This window comes from Coregonus clupeaformis, chromosome 8 (genome assembly GCF_020615455.1).
Source record: "Coregonus clupeaformis isolate EN_2021a chromosome 8, ASM2061545v1, whole genome shotgun sequence".
Classification (NCBI taxonomy): Eukaryota; Metazoa; Chordata; class Actinopteri; order Salmoniformes; family Salmonidae; genus Coregonus; species Coregonus clupeaformis.
The window spans coordinates 12,699,909-12,723,252 of NC_059199.1; the positions used below are offsets into that span (position 1 = coordinate 12,699,909).

The 23,344-nt window shown below is 43.7% G+C and overlaps 1 protein-coding gene across 3 annotated transcripts; it reads right to left on the reverse strand.

The window, feature by feature from the left end:
• Window positions 1–853: 853 nt before the first annotated feature.
• On the reverse strand, window positions 854–23,299 carry LOC121571150 (E3 ubiquitin-protein ligase DTX4-like). 3 transcript variants are annotated; one of them, XM_045221798.1, is made up of 8 exons: window positions 22,918–23,299; window positions 22,020–22,234; window positions 11,526–12,633; window positions 5,424–5,485; window positions 4,946–5,107; window positions 4,441–4,823; window positions 4,207–4,296; window positions 854–4,023 (listed from the first exon to the last, which is right to left on the reverse strand). In XM_045221798.1, the coding sequence occupies exons 2-8, from the start codon at window positions 22,225–22,227 to the stop codon at window positions 3,793–3,795; spliced, it is 2,244 nt and encodes a 747-aa protein (XP_045077733.1). In that variant the 5' UTR covers window positions 22,228–22,234; window positions 22,918–23,299; the 3' UTR covers window positions 854–3,792. The 3 variants fall into 3 exon arrangements, with proteins under 3 accessions (XP_045077733.1, XP_045077731.1, XP_045077732.1); XM_045221796.1 differs by having other exon boundaries at window positions 22,433–23,299; XM_045221797.1 differs by having other exon boundaries at window positions 22,413–23,299.
• Between the last annotated feature and the right edge of the window lie 45 nt (window positions 23,300–23,344).

Genomic DNA, 23,344 nt, shown 5'->3' on the forward strand with positions numbered 1-23,344 from the left:
GAGATGAGTCAAGTCAAATTGTTGCATGTTGCGTTTTTATTTTTGTTCAATATATATAATTACATAATTTGTAAAATTTTAAACTTGGATGTTTCAAGAGACCCCTCTTGGGGTTCTAAGGATTATGCTTCTAGTAGCTTGGTGGTGCCAGGGCTTTGTTCTCACTTGATTCGTCAAATTAACCCTGTACAATAATCAAAACGTGTTGTTATGTCATATTGGGAAAAAAGTCTGAAAAATTGAACTCCAAGACTTCCAACAATGGCAAACCTCATAGAATCCTTATGAATTTGGAGCATATTCCAACCATAGCCATTTCACAGACACAGACTATGTTAATCTACTTATACCTCTTGACCGTCTGCATGTCTGCAAATGTATTCAAGCAGCTCGAGCCTGTCAAATAGATCAAAACCTAATCAGAAATTGGACTTAATTGGCCAGAAATTGCACTTTGTGGCACAAAAGCCCTCTCATAACCGCACAGTGATATATAGCAACTGTCTGGTAGTCTACAGTGACTGCCATATGCCAGTAGGTGTGTTGGCTACTGTGCTACACATTTGCCTAGCAACTAAAAGAAGAGCAGAAATTCAACAGTCATTGTTTAATCTAATTGGCTACTCATGCTACTGTATATGGTTTGTCTCATTCCTTAAAGTGGACATAATCCAGACAACTAATCCAGAGCACAGACTAATCTAGAGATGAACTGTCCCTCATGGTTTCGCATGGTTAGACTGATGTAATAGACTGTGACTAATCTGGAGAAGAACCTTCGAACACTAATAGATTTACTTTATTCTTTGTAAAAAAATAAAGAAAAATAAAAGAGAGAAAAAAATGGGGGGAATGAAGAATTACTGTATTCTGAAAGGCATTTGCCATCAGGCAAGTCAGGAGTATTTTTTGGTTGCCTGAAAATGGTCACTTGCCCAAACATGTTTACACGCAGAAATACCATAAATTGGCCATCTTTCACTTTAACAATGGTGAGGAACCAGAGAGATCAGGTTAAGGCTACTGGAATTCTTGCAGTTTGGTTGTTTCAGTAAAATAATTGCCCGCCTTGACCAACTGCTTAGTTTACTTGCCCCGGGCAATAGGGAAACCCTTAATGTCACACACCCACACATGAAAAGATACCAACACCGTTATCATAATAGTCATGTTCATTTAATAGTCCCACTGTTACTGTTTTTTAATTTTTTTATACATGTTACTACTTTCTCTGCCATCATAGATGTCTCCACGTCATTCATTCTCGCCATTACAACTTTTACAGAGGTTTTATGAACAGTTTTTTAAAAACAAAGTGTTAATGAGCTTTCAACCATTGTTTTATTCCCATTGACGGACATGTGCCTAGGAAAGAAAATGATATGTATTAAACTGAGCATTAAAAGAACTGACATAAAACGTGACTGACTACATAAAGTCCTACATTTCCCAATCCAGCTGCAGGAGTCATTGGAGGGGCTACAAGGTCACATGACGTACTAAATGCAGTACCCCTACTCACAAAGTAGAATGGGTATATAGGCTGTGATGGGTATGTAGGCTTCATGTAGTCTCACAGCTTTAAATGTGGCTAAACAATACCTCTAAGTGAAAAAATAGTGGTTTTGAATTGTTTGAACTTAATTTGATACAAACGATTAAAAAATAGAGAGCACATTAAATAAAGGAGGTATTAAGTGTACAGTTATGTTATACTCTTACCTTAAAAAATATTTTTATGTAAAGTTGTGTACATTAACACATACATCCAGTGCATACAGAAAGTATATAAAGTATAAATGTTGGCCTAACATTGTATGTTAACACATACTGATAAATATTTTCAATAGTACCGCTTTATAAGCAGGTCCGTCATGGACCTAACACAAACCGACTGGACAGTTTGACCACAGGTTAGATTGACAACAGAGCAAATCTTTCAAATTGTACCTCGTACCAATAGAAGGTTCACTTTCCTCAGAGCTGAATGAGGCTGGTGTCCAAAACAAAGAAAATACAATGAAACCCAAAGTAGTTTTAACTGTTAGTTTTGACCTTAAGTTATATCTAACTTTTCCATGTTTCCTTTTGACTGAAGGAAAAAAAGAGAGTATGCCCTGTGCAGTGCAAATCTGACCTCTGGTGGCAGGTCCAATCATAGCTTTATATCTGACTTCATTCCTTCTGGGGTGCATCTCAATAGTCCAAAGTGGCCTTTTTTCCATTCCTGTTCCTTCATCTGCATTGATGTGAAAGAATAGGAGAGGAAGCTACACAAGACTATTGAGATGCACCCATGGTCTGAGGAGGACTCTTATTTGGTACATTTAGGCTCACCCACCCCATCGAGAGGGTTCCCCAATCATTTATACTGATTGGCAACGGATGAGTCTAAAATCGATGTCCAGTAAAAACGTTTAAACACACTCATTGTGGCTCATAATATCCATGAGCCCTCCTGAGAAGACTCAAGCTTGACTCATCTCCTTACAATGCCACATATAGAAAATAATGCTCTGGCAATCAAATAGACAACATACAATGTTAAAAATTAAGAACAAAATGGAATGTAAAAATTATACTCAACTCAACTGAGCCAATATATATATCAACTATTTAAAATGTACAACAATGCATTTTCAAAATGGTACAGCAATTAATAAAATACCGACAAGAACCTAGAGAGGAAAAGGGAATGTATTTTCAATAAGTACCACTAGAGGGCAGTAAACACTCATGCTCACACATATCCAGTCATAAACTTGAGATATTTTGAAAGTTCTCTGTAAAGTTTTCTGCACCCTCAGTGGGGTGGAAACAACCGGATGCATCCAATTTTCATAGGAAATGGAAATAGAGCCGGACTTCTGCTTTTGGACGTTAACAAGGCGACATCACAGAGCTAACTGTCTTTGGTTCAACAGTGCAGATTCAGAAGAGAAAATCCCCCAGCAGTTTTTTATTTTCTTGTCAGGACCAGAAAGAAAGAAACGCCGCTCAGATGATTATTTTACGCCTGCTATGTTAGGTTACATTTTCTGTAACGAGAGATGTATTACTATGCTGCCAATGGTCTAATACTTTAAGCCTTTTATTCTCTCTTTCCTTCTCTTTTTACCCTCTTACATTCAATACCCTATTTAGCATATTCCCTTTAATACCCATTTTTAGTGCTCATCCTACCACTTACAGACGCTCTGGTAAACCTGGTACACCATTGAATTAAAATGGACCAATTAAGATTCAGTACATTCTTGTCGAACTCTCAGGGTATAAACGACAGCTTCTGTCCAACACTGAGCACAGTGGCCTCAAACCTCTCACTGAATTACATTTTGTGACAGCCCCATTACTGTAGCAGAAATAAAAAAACAAAAACATTCCATCATACAACTGACCCATGCAGCGGTGCCGACCCACAGCCCACCTGTTCAGAGGGTTTCTAATGTCGTATCTCAGCTAGTGTCCCTAGAAACTAGAGCCAGACAGTCTATTTGTCTGTTTCTCTATTTGTTTAATGTCCCGTTGCTTATTTTTCTTGGCTCATCTGTTCATCGGTTCATTCATTTTTTCTCGTATGCTGTCTTTCAGGCTGTCTGTTTCTGTGGGTGTCACAATTGTACCATCTGTGTTCATTTCTGTACTTCTCTTTTTTAAAACATATTCATATGTCTATAACTCTCCCTCTCCATCCCTTTGTCTCTCTGACTCTGTGTGTTCATTGTTTTAACTCTGGCCTCCAGAGTCAGACAAGTCTCTCTGTTGCTGTTTCCCTGTCGGCCCGTCTTTAGCTCAGTCTCTGGGTAGGCACTCCTCCTCGGTGATCCCCTGGGCCTTAAGCTCCTCCAGAACGTTGTCCAGGTGGCCGGGGTCGGGGTAGCCGTGGCCCGTCAGGTTGGAGCCGAACTCCGTCTTGTGGTGCACCTCGTTCCAGATGACTGTGTCCGACTCGCCCGTGGTGCTGGATGTGCCCACTGAGAAGATGAGCCGGCGGTCCCACGCCACAAGCAGCAGCCTCAGTACCTGGGGGGGAGAGGGATGGGGAGAAAGGGGGTAGAAAGAGACGGAGAGAGAGAGAGCAAGAGAGAGAGGGAGGAAGTTAGTTAGCCACATAGTCCAGTCATTTCATTAACAGCAAACCGGTACAACTGAGTAAACTAGTAAACAAGAAGTTAAACAGTAAACAGGAAGTAGGCTGGTGTTTACCTTGCGTCCCTTCTCGCTGTCAGGGAGGTAGCAGTGTCGGGGGAATCCCCGGGCGGTGAAGGGCTTGCCTGAGTTCGGGTGCTCAGGGCCCTGGGAAAGGTGAAAGGTCACTATTAGAATGTAAACAAGTGACATGTACAGTCGTTCTTCCTAAGTACTATGGAGTGTATTGAAAATGATGCTCAACATCATGATTTACAGAACATCAGATGTGGATAAGAGTAAGGCTGTTACCTGGATGCCTGGTGGGATGTTGTAGATGATGCGGATGGTCTTGCAGTCGGGGTGGCCGGGCAGCGAATGGGGGATAACGTGGTACTCCATCTTGCCAGGCGGCTGGTTGCCCGTCTTCACGCCGTAGATGGTCTTGCAGGTGGGGCACTGAAGGCTGCCGTCCTTGTTGCCGTTGTTGTACATGGCCACCAGACACTGTAGGTGGTACTGGTGCCCACACTGGGCCAGGCGACCCACCGACTCTGCCCGCTGGATGCCCCCAACACCGGGGCCTTTGTAGCCAGAGGGCCCAGGCAGGGCCTCCATGCAGATAGTGCAATCCTCCTCTGGGGGGCTGCGGACCTTCTGAAGGTACCTCTTCACTACTTCCTCAGGGGTCTTGCCTGAGAGAAAGGGAGGAATGGACGAGAGAGAGATTTTCACAAATGTCCTATGCCGGTGTGTGTGTGTGTGTGTGTGCGCGTGTGTGTGTGTGTGTGTGTGTGTGTGTGGGTGCTACACCCACCTTTGCGGGCCTGCTTCTTGGTGGTCTTGCGGCAGCAGTGGCCGAGGCCGGGGACGGGCTTGATGTCACTCTTGCTGACGGGCGGGGGGTGGAGCACCAGCTTGGGGGGGCGGGTCAGACAGACAGGAAGTCCTGCGGCGCTCATCAGGATCCCTGTAATACCTAGAGACAACCAGCAGAGGGAGCAGTGAGACCACTTCTCCATCAATGTCTATTGACACTGTCTAGACACTGTCTCATCCATCAGAAGCTACTCTCATTGACCATATGTGGGTCACATTAATTAACAAATGAAGCCTGATTCTCTGTAACACTGTCTATCGTTGTTAGATAAAGTGACCGTTGATTGACTAAAATAGGCCTAGCAACTAAGAAGAGTGAAAATGAATTTAGACACTGGCATTTCCTTAATAGCGCAACTAGGAAACTAGGCTTGTTGTTTATATTATTTTGATAGTGACTTAATGGCTGTTCCTACCTGCCAATGCAGGGTGGACAGGGCTGGATCCATTGAGGTTCTTCACAGGAACCGTTGGGACTCTGAAACACAAAACACACACTAGGGTTAAACACCACTTCATAACACACACCTAGCAGACACAAACACACACCACACACAATCACACACATCTGGATGGGGATTAGGCACACTAATTGCTGTGTCATAGGTAAACTGCAGGTGGGAAATGCACAGGTGACCATAGCGTCTGCTGTTTGCTGTGTCAAGGGTCGCGTCTTGTTAGCAAGTCAAAAGCTTTTACCAAGTCACGTTTTAGACACAAAGGCTAAGTGGCACACGGACCAGAATAGCACCATGTTGACATGTCACTGCGCCAACCAGTACTCCCTTAGTTGTCTGAGCCATGACTGAAAACAACAACCCTAACCTGAGCCAGCACTGCTTTATTGTTCAGCGCATAGAAGGTTGTGAAACTTCTGAATATTTATCAACAGGAATTAGAACCCTTTGCAGAGTTGGCCAGCTGGTCAATTTCATTTTAATTCCAATAATCTCAGAAATTATATATCACTGCTATAGAAAAATTCCATGCCCAATATAACCGACAGGAATTGAAACAGAATTCAGGATTGAAATTGCCCATCATTCCCTACGGTCTTCTCTTTACTACAGTTACTCACATCCAACATAGAGCCACTGTCAGACAACTGAAAGACTGCTGTGCTGTATCATTCTCATGATGAGACTCCACATTATTCGCAATATGATCCAATCAGAAACCATACTCACTTTGTGTTGAATTTGATTATGGTCATCTTGACTTTGATTGTGGAGTTTGTTTCCCAGCTGAATCTGCAAAACCCTTCAGCCACGAATAAATGTTTTATCCCAAAGACGCTTTACGCTTTTCGCTTCTCCAAACTAGAATCTTTCTCAATTCTTCCTTCTCCTTTCCATATCTCAAGAATAAATCCTTGTTAAGTATGTATATCCTCAGATACGCCGTATCTCCCTGCTCCAGTCTCCCTCGCCTCTCTAGATCAGTCAGTAGGGTGTATGAGTGTCTCGTCTTCTTCCTCTGGCTCTTATAGGGATCATTTCCCTCTGTTGATGTCACCACACCGAGATTACCTGTCAATTAGCACGTCACCGTGCAAGGCTGCCACACGGCAGACAGACACCAGCGCATACTGGAGTAACGACATTATCTGGGGTCACCCCACTCTAACCCTTTAGGCAATGCTGTGGGGTTTCACTGAAGGATAGTCCTTGACATAAAGCAGCGGCTGGGATCGGTCTTGGGTGATTAAGTCCGATCATGGTTCATCCACATTTGCAAATTATTTTAAATAGATACTGAAACATACTGTTAGCCCATCAACTTGGATATTTCTTAGCATCTTTCTGTTTATGAAGACAACACTGCACTGACCAACTGTGGATCATTCGTTGAGTATATGTTACCATCCACCATACCCAAAATACCCACATTTTGGTAACACTTTATTTGGAAAGCCCCTTACCCCTTACAGATGATCTAGTGTAGATGTTCCATATTACAATTGGTTTCATTTATCAAGTGTATCAGCTGCAACATATTACAACTAATTTTAAAACTTGAGTGGCTGAGGAAATTAAACTAGCTATTACATGTCAACAGTTGTAGATTACTTCTAATTCATCTAATGACAATAGTTGTTTAATCATCTGAGCATCTGTAGGGGACTATTCAAATAGTCTGTCAACCTTTCACTCATTGCACCGTCCAAACACTCAATCAACTTTCAATTGTAGGCCATAGCGCTTTTAACTTTATCCAAAGTAACCTACAAAAGGCAAAAAAATGACCCCATTCCTCCACAGGACCAGTCTGGTGGCATCCCTAAGATGGCTGACCACTAGGGAAACACCATGCAGTTCATTGGGTCACCACCCTTCTGTATGGTAAAAGAGTGACTGTCTGGGTTATCTAGCCCAATGTTCTCTCACACATATTAAAATAGTGACATGTTGACGAATGTATGAATGAAACAGCACCTTGTGAACTGGAACAGTAGATATAAATACATTGGGGTACATACTCGTTCCAGGGAGCGACCCTGCAAGGTGTGAGATACGGAAGGGTGGAGAAAGGGTAGAGGAGAGAGGAAAATAGTGAAGGAGGGAGGGAGAGTGAAAAAGGTGGGGAGGAGTTGGGACTTGGGAGTTAACTATGTTGTTTAGTCACGTTTGTTTGATCCCTGGCTAATGTAGGAGCTCTAGAAACTACAGTTGAAGTCAGAAGTTTACATACACTGTCACGCCCTGGCTCTGGGGACTCTTAATTGTTGAGCCAGGGTGTGGATTTTCTATGTTTTGGTTTGCTATGGTTTTTCGTTCTAGATCGGTTAGATCTATGTTGGCCAGGGTGGTTCCCAATCAGAGGCAGCTGTAGCTCGTTGTCTCTGATTGGGAACCATACTTAGGCAGCCTGTTTTCACTAGTCATTGTGGGATCTTGTTCCGAAAGGTTTGTGTTAACCTAGGACTTCACATTTCGTTTGTTGTTTCGTTCGTGTGGTGTACATCAATAAAATATGTACGTTTATCACGCTGCGCCTTGGTCCGCTTCATCATGTAACGATCGTGACATACACTTAGGTTGGAGTCATTAAAACTTGTTTTTCAACAACTCCACACATTTCTTGTTAACAAACTATAGTTTTGGCAAGTCGGTAATTTTTCCAACAATTGTTTACAGACAGATTATTTCACTTATAATCCACTCTATCACAATTCCAGTGGGTCAGAAGTTGACTGTGCCTTTAAACAGCTTGGAAAATTCCAGAATATGATGTCATGGCTTTAGAAGTTTCTGATAGGCTAATTGACATTATTTGAGTCAATTGGAGGTGTACCTGTGGATGTATTTCAAGGCCTACCTTCAAACTCAGTGCCTCTTTGCTTGACTTCATGGGAAAATGAAAAGAAATCAGACAATCCCACAGAAAAAAATGTGTAGACCTCCACAAGTCTGGTTCCTCCTTGGGAGCAATTTCCAAATGCCTGAAGGTACCACGTTCATCTGTACAAACAATAGTACGCAAGTATAAACCCCATGGGACCACGCAGCCGTCATACCGCTCAGGAAGGAGACACGTTCTGTCTCCTAGAGATGAGCGTACTTTGGTGTGAAAAGTGTAAATCAATCCCAGAACAACAGCAAATGACCTTGTGAAGATGCTGGAGGAAACAGGTACAACTGTATCTATATCCACAGTAAAACAAGTCCTATATCGACATAACCTGAAAGGCCGCTCAGCAAGGAAGAAGCCACTGCTCCAAAACCACCATAAAAAAGCCAGACTACGGTTTGCAACTGCACATGGGGACAAAGATCGTACTTTTTGGAGAAATGTCCTCTGGTCTGATTAAACAAAAATTAAACTGTTTGGCCATAATGACCATCGTTATGTTTGGAGGAAAAAGGGGGATGCTTGCAAGCCGAAGAACACCATCCCAACCATTAAGCACAGGCGTGGCAGCATCATGCTGTGGGGGTGCTTTGCTGCAGGAGGGACTGGTGCACTTCACAAAATAGATGGCATCATGGGGAAGGAAAATTATGTGGATATATTGAAGCAACATCTCAAGACATCAGTCAGGAAGTTAAAGCTTGGTCGCAAAAAGGTCTTCCAAATGGACAAAGACCCCAAGCATACTTCCAAAGTTGTGGCAAAATGGCTTAAGGACACCAAAGTCAAGGTATTGGAGTGTCCACCTCAATCCTATAGACAATGTGTGGGCAGAACTGAAAAAGCGTGTGCGAGCAAGGAGGCCTACAAACCTGATTCAGTTACACCAGCTCTGTCAGGAGGAATGGGCCAAAATTCAAGCGTTTGGCCCAAGTTAAACAATTTAAAGGCAATGCTACCAAATACTAATTGCGTGTATGTAAACTTCTGACCCACTGGGAATGTGATGAAAGAAATAAAAGCTGAAATAAATCATTCTCTCTACTATTATTCTGACATTTCACATTCTTAAAATAAAGTGGTGATCCTAACTGACCTAAGACAGGGAATCTTTACTAGGATTAAATGTCAGGAATTGTGAAAAACGGAGTTTAAATGTATTTGGCTAAGGTGTATGTAAACTTCCGACTTCAATTGTATATGACAAGAATAGTCACACACAGGCTGGCCATAGGAAACATACAAACCACAAGCTCTAAAATCATGTGTTGTGGTCAGATCCTTAAACAACTGTCTGGTTCACAGATACCTGGAAATACACACACAATTGCCAGGACCACTGACATGCACACACGTGACAGGGGAGAAAGGGGTTGACCCTGTAATGTCATGGGTTAATCTCTTAACGTGGTTGACCACGCCTATGAGAAGAAAATCCACTTCTTAACCATCTGTCATCGCCCCACACACTCATTTCACTTTCTTCCAAGGAAAACTTGCCAAACAAACGTGCAGAGTTTACAACTATGCTATGAACTGTTGATTGCATTAATAATTTTAACGTTTTGGGCCGGTGTCCTGGACACAGATTAAGCCTAGTCCTGGAAGCACTTTGAATGGAGAATCTGTCCCTCAAAGTTAATTATTCTGGAAATCACATTTTCCTCCCACAAAATAGGCCTGAAACTGTCTGAAACTGCCCTGTCATAAAACTATATGATAATTGAAAAGTAATTAATAAGCAAGTTATCGGCGATTCTTGTCCCTAAACAAACTAGGCATCCACAAATAGCTGACCCACGAATACATCTCTCAGCCTCTGATGCCAGACTTCAGCTACTGTCTGTCTTCAAGTCTTAGCTCTTCACAGTGAGTTAGTCACTCAGCGAACAGTGCCCTCTAGTGCTAAGAGGAGATCATTGCTACACTCACACTCTTTTCACAATAACACATATCTTCACACAGCGCCAGTAACTATGTCAACATTGATACTCGCCCTGTCGGCATATCCTCAGGTGACAACTTATCTATTTGCACGTGTGTATTACCTAAGTATCTGCTACCTCACTTTAATAACGACCTGGGTTGTCCTTTGCCAGGATCCCATACCACACATTACCTTGCACCCAAATCGCCCCCAACCACAGATTTGAAAAAATTAGACAGGTAATATGGCACATGCAAAAGTGAAATGGAAGAAGCTCCAAGGTGGAGCTATTATCATATTGCTTAAACCTATCCTTCCCGATTTACACATGTGCTTGGGTACTGGGTAGTGGCTCATTATAGCATCTACCCTTAGACACTTCTCAATGGCCCCTTGTCAATCTGAAAGGATGGGGTTGGTGAAAGCAATATGTTAGTTGTCTAAACCGAGCCCCTCAGGCACCGTGCACACATCTCAAACTAAGACGCTGCTTTGTGTCACCAAGACTGGAGACGTCTTCCTCTGACACCCCCCCCCCTTCCCACTCCCTCCTCAACCAAACTTCCCCTATCAACAAGTCTCATGTCTCCAAATCACCCCCATCCCCACCCCCACATCAATGTCACATTCACTCTCAGGGACAACTCCCCAACCAATACCACAGTACAGCCACGCAGCTTCGGCTTCTCAGGGTAACACTTGGGCCAGTCGCTACAACGTTGGGTTCTCCCCATACCCCCTGCCCTGAGAAGCCCCTGCCTCTGTCCATGTCCCAGCATTGTTTTGGAAATGGGAACCAGGCCTCGGCTGTGCCCACAATGGTTGCCGCAGTGACCGCACCCTGACATACACACACAGTCACACTAAAAGGGGTAGAGGGGCCTGTAGGAATGAGAATAGGCCTGGGAACTGTGTGTGTTAGGGAAGATATCAGTATTACAACATTTTCTCATGGCTCTCTCTTATCCCTCTGCAGCAGACATATGGTGAACAATATGTTTGGAACATCAAATCCCAATAAAATCGCAGTATCAAATCGAAATACATATAGAATGGTGATAAATTGTGATACATATTGTATCGGCGCCTACTGTAAGTATTGAATAATATCGTATTGTGAGGTCCCTGACCTAACTGGTGTAGTATTGGGATAGTACCTGGATAGTTGATCATATAAAAGGATAAGGTGTAATATTGAGTGAATTGTAGTGACATAGCAACAGCTGAAGCAGTGACTCACCCGGAGGCGATAAGGGCTCTGGACTGGGCCATGGCGATGCGCTGCAGGGCGGGCCGGCTCAGCCCAGCCAGGCTGGCACGGGGAGGCAGGGGGGCGGCACAGGCCGCCGCCGCTGAAGACACCGGCCCCAGGACACGGGCAGAGGGCGAGGGGGTGCAGGAGGAAGCAGCTGTGGAGATTAGAGGAGGAGGGGGTGGCGCGGGCATCGACGGAGGGGCAGAGGAAGCCATGGATGCCATGGAGAAGGAAGAGGAGGGGGGAAGAGTGGCACTGTTGGAGGCGATGGAGGAGGGCGGAGGAGGTGGAGGAGGCGGAAGGGGGGGTAGAGGCGGGGGAGGGGGCCGGGTAGAGGAGAGGGACAGGGCAGCAGTGGCCGAACCCAGGAGGGAGAGCGAGTGGGCGAAGCCACCGCCCCCTCCAACCCCCAAGCCACCGCTAGCCCCACCCACGGACGTCCTGTGGGGGGACAGGGACCTGCCCATGGAGGAGGGGGGGCGGGGGAGGGTCAGCGAGTAGGACCCCCCCATGGCCGAGTAACCCCCACCCAATTTGGGGCTAGGAGGCTTGTTCTGAGGTGGCCTCCTGCCCAGGGTGTGGGCCGTTGCCATGGCACCCGCCTTGACGCTCAGGAGCAGCATGCATTGCTGACAGGCACAGGGCTGGCCCAGGGAGGTAATGGCGGAGGCTGGCAGGGCGCCGCTGGGGTAGGCGCTACCGTTCCCATTCCCCATCCCGCTCACCCCCACCCCCATGCCTACTCCGGACACCCCCAACAGTCCCCCGGGGCCGGGCCCCCAGGCGTGGTGTGACTTGGGAAGGGGACCCGACACCAGTGGGTAAGCCAGGTCGGAGCGGCGCTGGATGCGGCGGCAACGTTGCGTCTGCCCGTTGATCTGGGTCATGCTCTGGAAGTCGATGAGGTAGCAGAAGCCCAGCGGTGCCAGGTCCAGCCAGGGCTGCTGGCGATCGCGTGCCGCCTGGATGGCGATGCCCACCTCCGTGTCGTAGGCCGTCCACGAGCCTGTGTCGTTCTCCCACTCCCACAGCCAGCCCTGACCCGGCGCCGATGTGGGGTCGTAGAAGCTGCGGCGCACCGGTCGGAGGGTACCTGGGGTAACGGTAGAAAGACGAGGGTCACGCCATAGAACTACAGAGATGGGAACAAGAGGGACCTGTTCCAGAAGACCTGTCATACACTCACTGTTCACAACACTGATTACATGTATTATTACACTAACACACTGCAATAGTAGACGTACATTGACACAAATCACTAGTAATTTTCTAGCCACATGATTGTGTTTCTACTTTTATGTGATTTGACCAGTTCAAGTTAAAAAAGAAAAGGAAAAATAATGATTACATTTTTTTATTAGGCTTTGTTGTTGACTGAGACCAACAGAGCTACATGAGCTGAATGTTCTGTAGGCCCTGCTGTAATATTTGTTGCAGACAAGCAGATTACACAACCAGCAAATTTGACATATAGGTGTGTGCTCGCTAAGAATTTGGGCAAACAGGCTAACAGGTTGCCCTTGGTAACAGCCCACAATGTTCTGGATTGTGATTTGTCGCTGGCCTTGTTCGGGCTCAGAGCTGGTCATGTTTGCTTTCCCAGGGAGTCCAGAGACAAAACTCTGAGAATTTTCAATAAAGCCCTGTCCATACCAACTGTCCATCTATTACCTGGGATTTAAAGAACTTCTAAGGAAGACCATTGTGTGCAGCTCACCCTGCACTATCAGCTCCAATATAAATAACATGAGCAAGTCTACTCCTGATAAGCTTCACAATAAAGCATTAAAAACAATCAAGCAATCCAGAAAAGTGCTAAAAATAGCCCATATTAACATATGCAGCCTTCAAGGTTCATGAAGTCAATAACTTGCTTGTAACAGATGACTTTCATATTCTGACTATCTCTGAAACTCACTTACAGTTGAAGTCGGAAGTTTACATACACTTAGGTTGGAGTCATTAAAACTCGTTTTTCAACCACTCCACACATTTCTTGTTAACAAACTATAGTTTTGGCAAGTCGGTTAGGACATCTACTTTGTGCATGACACAAGTAATTTTTCCAATAATTGTTCACAGACAGATTATTTTACTTATAATTCACTGTATCACAATTCCAGTGGGTCAGAAGGTTACATACACTAAGTTGACTCTGCCTTTAAACAGCTTGGAAAATTCCAGAAAATGATGTCATGGCTTAAGAAGCTTCTGATAGGCTAATTGACATCATTTGAGTCAATTGGAGGTGTACCTGTGGATGTATTTCAAGGCCTACCTTCAAACTCAGTGCCTCTTTGCTTGACATCATGGGAAAATCAAAAGAAATCAGCCAAGACCTCAGAAAATAAATTGTAGACCTCCACAAGTCTGGTTCATCCTTGGGACCAATTTCCAAATGCCTGAAGGTACCACATTCATCTGTACAAACAATTGTATGCAAGTATAAACTCCATGGGACCACGCAGCTGTCATACCGCTCAGGAAGGAGACGCGTTCTGTCTCCTAGAGATGAATGTACTTTGGGGCGAAAAGTGCAAATCAATCCCAGAACAACAGCAAAGGACCTTGTGAAAATGCTGGAGGAAAGAGGTACAAAAGTATCTGTATCCACAGTAAAACGAGTCCTATATCGACATAACCTGAAAGGCCGCTCAGCAAGGAAGAAGCCACTGCTCCAAAACCGCCATAAAAAAGCCAGACTACGGTTTGCAACTGCACATGGGGACAAAGATCGTACTTTTTGGAGAAATGTCCTCTGGTCTGATTAAACAAAAATAGAACTGTTTGGCCATAATGACCATCGTTATGTTTGGAGGAAAAGGGGGGTGCTTGCAAACCGAAGAACACCATCCCAACCGTGAAGCACAGGGGTGGCAGCATCATGCTGTGAGGTGCTTTGCTGCAGGAGGGACTGGTGCACTTCACAAAATAGATGGCATCATGAGGAAGGAAAATTATGTGGATATATTGAAGCAACATCTCAAGACATCAGTCAGGAAGTTAAAGCTTGGTCGCAAATGGGTCTTCCAAATGGACAATGACCCCAAGCATATTTCCAAAGTTATGGCAAAATGGCTTAAGGACAACAAAGTCAAGGTATTGGAGTGGCCATCACAAAGCCCTGACCTCAATCCTATAGAAAATGTGTGGGCAGAACTGAAAAAGCGTGTGCGAGCAAGGAGGCCTACAAACCTGACTCAGTTAAACTAGCTCTGTCCGGAGGAATTGGCCAAAATTCACCCAACTTATTGTGGGAAGCTTGTGGAAGGCTACCCGAAACGTTTGACCCAAGTTAAACAATTTAAAGGCAACGCTACCAAATACTAATTGAGTGTATGTAAACTTCTGACCCACTGGGAATGTGATGAAAGAAATAAAAGCTTAAATAAATCTCTCTCTCTACTATTATTCTGACATTTCACATTTTTTTAATAAAGTGGTGATCCTAATGTCAGGAATTGTGAAAAACTGAGTTGAAATTTATTTGGCTAAGGTGTATGTAAACTTCCGACTTCAACTGTAGATAATACCTTTGATGATACAGTGGTAGCAATACATGGTTATAACATCTAACGAAAAGACAGAAATGCCAATGGGGGCAGTGTTGCGGTCTATATTCAGAACCACATTCCTGTAAAGCTTAGAGACGATCTTATGTTAGATACTGTTGAAGTAATATGGCTACAGGTTCATCTGCCTCACCTAAAGCCCATTATTGTAGGAAGCAGCTATAGACCACCAAGTGCTAACAGTCAGTATCTGGATAATATGTGTGATAATGTATGTGATATCAACAGAGAAGTATATTTTCTGGGTGATTTAAATATTGACTGGCTCTCATCAAGCTGCCCACTCAAGAAAAAACGTCAAACTGTAACCAGTGAGTCAATTCCAAAATTCTGAATTGAGCCCAACCCTGATTGCTACAGATATTATGACCTATGTCTTTATCTAAACCAAAGCAGTTTGACTTCTTAGCAATGAAGTTGCAACTGTGAGCTGCTGTAAACCTATGTGATTGGGTACAAAGGTTGAGTCTCTAGATTCCCTTGCTGCACTGGGGAAATAATGAAATGGTTGTCATGGTGATTTAAACTGGGACTGGTTATCTCTGAACTCGGAGGCCATGTCATTTGTTATATTTCAGCCAATTGATAAAAGCAGCTACAAGGCTGAACCCAAAAGACAACTCTAAATTGATACTTATTTAAATTATCCTAAAATCCTTTATCTCATTCTATTGAGTCTCTTTGTTCAACAGGTAGTCTATGATATTAATATTGTAGCAAACAGCGGGGCAGGGAAGTGAACCTGGGTCACTGGCGAGAAAGGCAAACACCCTACACATGGCAATAGGGTTAACCCACATGGTGGGAATTGTAACGTGGCTCACTACACAGCCCCCTCCAAAACAGGAAGGTATTGGGGATTTTTCAGTGGACTATAGTTCAATCCTTTTAGACTTAGTAGACTATAAGTTAAACAGTTAATCACAACATGACAAGCACGGAGCCAGGGTTAAACATAGTTACATCTCTGTTGCTAGGCAGGAACTTCATTGGTTCCTCTCGCTGGTGTAGTCATGGCCCTGCCTGATGCTAGAACCTTCGTGGGCGTGGAAGTTTCTTCTCTCTTCATCTGATCTGACTTCGGGTCGAATTCCTCCCTCCTCCCTAATCCACGGCTGCCCTGCCTTATCAGTGATAATCTTACCTTGTAGCCTGAATTCACTACCAGAACATGTCAAATCATTGAGATGTTTCCCATTCTGCTCAGAGAGCAACTTCCTGATGACGAGCGGTCTGTATCTATGTTCTAGGTACAGTTGATCTCCCATTCTACTCAGAGAGCAACTTCCTGATGACGAGCGGTCTGTATCTATTTTCTAGGTACAGTTGATCTCCCATTCTGCTCAGAGAGCAACTTCCTGATGACGAGCGGTCTGTATCTATGTTCTAGGTGCAGTTGATCTCCCGTTCTGCTCAGAGAGCAACTTCCTGATGACGAGTGGTCTGTATCTATGTTCTAGGTGCAGTTGATCTCCCGTTCTGCTCAGAGAGCAACTTCCTGATGACGAGCGGTCTGTATCTATGTTCTAGGTGCAGTTGATCTCCCGTTCTGCTCAGAGAGCAACTTCCTGATGACGAGCGGTCTGTATCTATGTTCTAGGTGCAGTTGATCTCCCGTTCTGCTCAGAGAGCAACTTCCTGATGACGAGCGGTCTGTATCTATGTTCTAGGTGCAGTTGACCTTTGAACTCTGGACGTGTGTTGGGTAGTCTACCTTTGGCTAATCTCTCGTGGACAGACTACAGTACGGAAACAGAAATGACCAAATTACGCCAGATTTTAGTTCTGGATTAACCGAGATTAGCCTTTGACAGACCTTCAGCTGCTCAGCTACCACTTCTTGTCTTGGCTGATCTGTTCAGGAAGGAGTCAGTGGGTCCCTCCCTGGCCTCAACATTACTGATCTGTTCAGGAAGGAGTCAGTGGGTCCCGCCCTGGCCTCAACATTACTGATCTGTTGAGGAAGGAGTCAGTGGGTCCCGCCCTGGTCTCAACATTACTGATCTGTTGAGGAAGGAGTCAGTGGGTCCCGCCCTGGCCTCAACATTACTGATCTGTTGAGGAAGGAGTCAGTGGGTCCCGCCCTGGTCTCAACATTACTGATCTGTTGAGGAAGGAGTCAGTGGGTCCCACCCTGGTCTCAACATTACTGATCTGTTGAGGAAGGAGTCAGTGGGTCCCGCCCTGGCCTCAACATTACTGATCTGTTCAGGAAGGAGTCAGTGGGTCCCGCCCTGGTCTCAACATTACTGATCTGTTCAGGAAGGAGTCAGTGGGTCCCGCCCTGGTCTCAACATTACTGATCTGTTCAGGAAAGAGTCTGTGGGGTCCCACCCTGGTCTCAACATTACTGGCAGTAGTTTAGGAAACGTTTGTTGGGGGTCAGTCAACCTACCAGGGTACTTACAAACAGCACAGGAATGATTTCATCAACATGTATTGATCACATCTTTAGTAATGCTGCAGAAATTTCCTTTAAAGCAGTATCCAAATCCATAGGAGCAACCAGATGCTGCACTTGACACATTTATGAAATAGCTTATTTCAGTTACTAATAAGCATGCACCCATTAAGAAAATGACTGTAAAAACTGTTAAATCCCTGTGGATTATTGAGGAATTTAAAAATTGTATGGTTGAGAGGGATGAGGCAAAAGAGATGGCAAATAGGTCTGGCTGAACAACCGATTGGCAAATGTACTGCAAATTGAGAAATCCTGTGACTAAACTGAATAAAAAGAAGAAGAAACTACACTATGAAACAAATATAAATGACATAAAGAATGATAGTAAAAAGCTTTGGAGCACCTTAAATGACATTTTGGGCAAAAAGGCAAACTCCGCTCCATCATTCACTGAATCAGATGGCTCATTCATCACAAAACCCACTGATATTGCCAACTACTTTAATGACTTCTTCATTGGCAAGATAAGCAAACTTAGATATGACATGCCAGTAACAAACGCTGACACTACACATCCAAGTACATCTGACCAAATTATGAAAGACAAGAATTGTACTTTTGAATTCCGTAAAGTCAGTTTGTCTATCAACAATGACAAGCCACCGGGGTCTGACAATCTGGATGGAAAATGACTGAGGACGATATTGCCACTCCTATTTGCCACATCTTAAATTTAAGCCTACTTGAAAGTGTGTGCCCTCAGGCCTAGAGGGAAGCTAAAGTCATTCCGCTACCCAAGAATAGTAAAGCCCCCTTTACTGGCTCAAATAGCCGACCAATCAGCCTGTTACCAACCCTTAGTAAACTTCTGGGGGAAAAATTGTGTTAGACCAGATACAATGCTATTTCACAGTAAACAAACTGACAACAGACTTTCAGCACGCTTATAGGGAAGGACACTCAACAAGCACAGCACTTACACAAATGACTGATGATTGGCTGAGAGAAATTGATGATAAAATGATTGTGGGGACTGTCTTGTTAGACTTCAGTGCAGCTTTTGACATTATCGATCATAGTCTGCTGCTGGAAAAACGTATGTGTTATGGCTTTACACCCCCTGCTATAATGTGGATAAAGAGTTACTTGTCTAACAGAACACAGAGGGTGTTCTTTAATGGAAGCCTCTCAAACATATTCCAGGTAGAATCAGGAATTCCCCAGGGTAGCTGTTTAGGCCCCTTACTTTTTTCTAATGACATACCACTGGCTTTGAGTAAAGCACTATACACGTCAGCTACTACAGCAACTGAAATAACTGCAAGACTTAACAAAGAGCTGCAGTTAGTTTCGAAATGGGTAGCAAGGAATAAGTTAGTCCTTAATATTTTTTGGGACAAATCATTCACTAAACCCTAAACTTCAACTACATCTCGTAATGAATAATGTGGAAATTGAGCAAGTTGAGGTGACTAAACTGCTTGGAGTAACCCTGGATTGTAAACTGTCATGGTCAAAATATATTGATACAACAGTAGCTAAAATGGGGAGAAGTCTGTCCATAATAAAGCTCTACTCTGACAACACTATCAACAAGGCAGGTCCTACAGGCCCTAGTTTTGTCGCACCTAGACTACTGTTCAGTAGCGTGGACAGGTGCCACAAAGAGGGACTTGGGAAAATTGCAGTTGGCTCAGAACAGGGCAGCACGGCTGGCCCTTAAAAGTACACGGAGAGCTAACATTAATGACATGCATGTCAATCTCTCATGGCTCAAAGTGGAAGAGCGATTTACTTTATCACTACTTGTTGTTGACAAGCTGAATGTACCGAGCTGTCTGTTTAAAATAGTAGCACACAGCTCAGACACCCATGCATACCCCACAAGACATGCCACCAGAGGTCTCTTCACAGTCCCCAAGTCCAGAACAGACTATGGGAGGCGCACAGTACTACATAGAGCCATGACTACATGGAACTCTATTCCACATAAGGTAACTGATGCAAGCAGTAGAATCTGATTTTTTTTAAACAGGTAAAAATACACCTTATGGAACAACAGGGACTGTGAAGAGACACACACAAAGGTACAGACACATGCATACGCACACATTGTGATATTGTTGTATGGTGGTATTAAACATTTTGTATTGTAGATATGTAGTGGTGTAATAATGTTATATGATGTACTGTTTTATCTTTTGTTTTATATGTAATGTAAGTGCTTTAATATGCTTGGACCCCAGGAAGAGTAGCTGCTGCCTTGGCAACAGCTAATGGGGATTCCTAATAAATACAAAAAATACAAAATAATCCTGGGTTTTACTCATTTCTTTTCGCAAAATATTAAATTGAGAATGACTGGCAGACAATGAATGTTGGTTGCTTGTTTTAACGAAGACTACATTTTGGGAGAATAAATTGTGTAAGACGGCTTGAGAAGCAACACTACAATAGAAAACGAAAGCTTCAACTAAGAAGACACAAACCAATATAATAATAATATTATTATTATTATTATTAATAATATTAATATAAATATAATTCATCAATAAATACAGTATGTTGTTCAAAACAATTGGGTTGGAACGTAAAGTATACTTGAAAAACATACATACTTAGTATAGTCTATTACAATTTAGAGACTATACTAGACACACAACAATGCCTGGAATGCAACAGAGTACTTATTTAATTGAATCTGAACTCAACCCAACTACCCCCTTCTCTCAATGACCTCAGACTTCTGCAATTCATCTCTCTCGCGTCCTTCTGCTCCTCCTTCTCCTCCTCTCCCTCGCTCTCTAGTTTTGGGACTGGGGCAGCCTACCCCCTCTCTCCCCACAGCTATCCCAGCCTGGGAAGCAGGCAGACTGCACAAAAGTGTTTGTCAGCCAAAGTTGAGAGGAGGGAGGTGGTCTTGGCCAATGTGACAGTTCTTCCCTTTGTGTTGTCCAATACTGTCCTCACTTCAATGTGTGAAGACTCTCTTTGCCAGCACCTAAAGTCTGGAGGGCTGGAGACAATCAGTACCATTCTACAGAATAGCATAAACAGCCTTAATAAGAGGCATATAAGGGAAGGTTTGGGGATGAAGAAAGGTTCAGATAGCATTTCACCTTCACTCACTCTATTCAGATAGCCAGTCATAGGTGAGAGTAGCGTATATACAGGAGTTTTATAGAGATTGAATTTGGAAATGTGCTGCTCATGAGAAATCATGTGAGCCTTGCAGTTGCACTGTGAACCCAATCCAGGATTGCAGGTATTTGTATGCATGGTTTGGGTATGTGTCATGCTGAGTGTGTGATAAAGTAGTGTGTACCCACTGCTTCCAACAAAACACATACTACTGATCAATGTGGTATAACTTCACACAAACAAGGGGACAAGCTCAAATCGACCCCAATTTCCCCTCAGCCTTCTCATCTTTATTCATGATCATGTTTTGCATACTGATAATGAGAGGCCTGAACAGCTCATGCATAACTTTGGCCTACATACACTGTAGATGTCCACGTACACACTACAACCAGTGACTAACCGCTGAGTATTGGCACACTGTACGCTCACAGCCTTTGAAGTAGTGAACACAGAAGCTGAAAAACCCTCCAGTTGTACTGTATGTATTCAATGTACATAGTAGATTCCAGGGGCCGTATGTATCAAGTGTCTCAGTATGTGAGCGCTGATTTAGGGTCAGTTTTTCCTTTTAGATTACAATGAATAAGATTGCATGGACCTAATGATAAGTGGACTCCCTAATAAGTGCAAACTTTTTAAGCATGCAGTTTTCCAGGCCCAACTCAGTTGCTTTCCATATATTTCCAGATATTTATTTCCAGATACCAGCATGCTCCTGTTTACTGCATGATGTAATGGCGTATTCCAAGCCGTCGCATTTATCAAGAGTGGACTGCACTTGCAAGATGTGGAGGAAAGGAGCATAAAATCCGCTGTAGCAACATGGAAGTGATGCAGGCTACTTTAAGATATTAATAGCACAATTTGGCTTCCTCTCGCTATTTCTAGGCTAGGTTTCTCTTCTGCCCCTAACCATGTTATCCAGATCCAAAATCGAAATATGATAACAGTGATGATGCTGACAGAATCTTGTGAAATAATGTTTTGTCAAATTCAAAACACATGATCAAGGGAAGGAAAAAAACGCTTTGGGATAATGAAGGCAACTGCAGTTAACAAACAAGGCCTTGAAAAATCTCAGTGAACAACAACAGTCCGCAACCGAACATGCACACATAGGCTATAGCCTAGTCTGCATAAGATGTCGCATCAAACAATAACATAAAGGCTGTTATTTAAAACATTAAACCATATGTCGGTTTTATGGGTTAAATTACTAGTGCAGGCTATTGTATTGCTGTGTCGTATGCTACATCATCGGTTTCACTGCAGTAATAACACTGTAATAGCATAGGGCCAATTTATATTCCCTCAATACAAATAGGCCTATGTCACCGTTGTCAATCACATTCGTCTTACCGGTATCTTGTCGGAACTGGTGCATGGAATGCAAGTCGACGATGTAGGGCGAGAGGCGAGTGTCCACCTGGCCTAAGACAACACTACCACCCCGTGGGTCGTTGCGGATGACTGCCTCGATGTGGTGAGAGACCGCCGAGCTGTAAGGCCGCCAGCGCCCGTGCTCGTTCAGCCATTCCCATACCACCACGGCCGACGCTAGTAACATCCTACTCCTGCAATAGAAAATAGCACAAATTACGCGTTTAGGTGTTTTTCTTTCTAGAAATGTCCTATTTTAGGCACATCTCCGTGCGCAGCTGCATCCATCTTGAGACATTTACCAGCTAGGATAGGTTATCGAAATATGTTTATAATAACTATAATATTGCAGCTCTGACATAGGTAGCCTACCTATTGTCTGTGGAGCCTACCTTCCATGTTGATATCCCGTACAGGTAGCCTACAACAATATTTCGTTCCTTTGTTCAAGCGAATCAATAAATCATTAGAATCGTTTATCATAAAGCAGGGCAAAAAAACAAGCAGGTGCCTTGCCTTTTGGTCCGTATGCAGAAAAATGACGAGTAGGTTAGGCTACTGAAATAATTTATATGGCACAATCAAATTTGGGTGTGTGAAGATGCTATGTGCTATGGTGGTGGTGCACTGAGTTTGGATACATCATCCATTAATAAAGTGGATTACTGTAACAAGTGCCAGATATGGTTTCATTTTGCGATTATTTTAATAGATGCAATGTAACAGATATGCAGTGAGCGCCCACTGGTCACTGAAAAGACCAACAACTGTCGGAGTTCCACAGCTTTATTCCACTGTATTTCCTTCAAATTTTAGGATTATTGGTTTATTTGTAGGTAGGCTATAGCCTAAAGTAAATCAATATAGACATATTTACCAATGGCGGGTAGCCTACTTTTAGTTCGCCTTCTGCTACCTCCAATCAAAGCCAATCCATTGTAGGCTATGGTATTTTCGGTTTTACGGTTTAACGATTATCCATCTCGGTCTGTTAGAAAATATAGCCTAGTATTGCAAGTCCAAGGCGTTTGTTGCGAGAAAAATCACGGATTCGCGTTATATAATTGCCCTGATGTGAAATGCAATAGCTTTGTTTGGCTATTTGTTTGAATCTCTATGAAAGCGCATTTGGGTCTGCATAGCCAGGTCGTGCAATTGGTCCATGATGTGTCTTGGTTTTATGCGTGGGTTGCATTTATATGAGAGGACCACTGGAAATAATTCCGTGGGTGCTCCCGGCAAAAACAATATTTGACTAAATGTTGGCGTGAATGCTTGGACAAGTGTTTCACCCCGCCCTATTT

Bases quoted from the DNA above. Each gene is read 5' to 3' on its own strand.
- LOC121571150 (XM_045221798.1), bottom strand. From the start codon at position 22,227: ATGTTACTAGCGTCGGCCGTGGTGGTATGGGAATGGCTGAACGAGCAC. The intron at 12,634-22,019 runs GTAAGACGAATG...CCGTTACCCCAG, and splicing joins CCAGTTCCGACAAGATACCG to GTACCCTCCGACCGGTGCGC. The intron at 5,108-5,423 runs GTAGGAACAGCC...GGTTGTCTCTAG, and splicing joins TGTCCACCCTGCATTGGCAG to GTATTACAGGGATCCTGATG.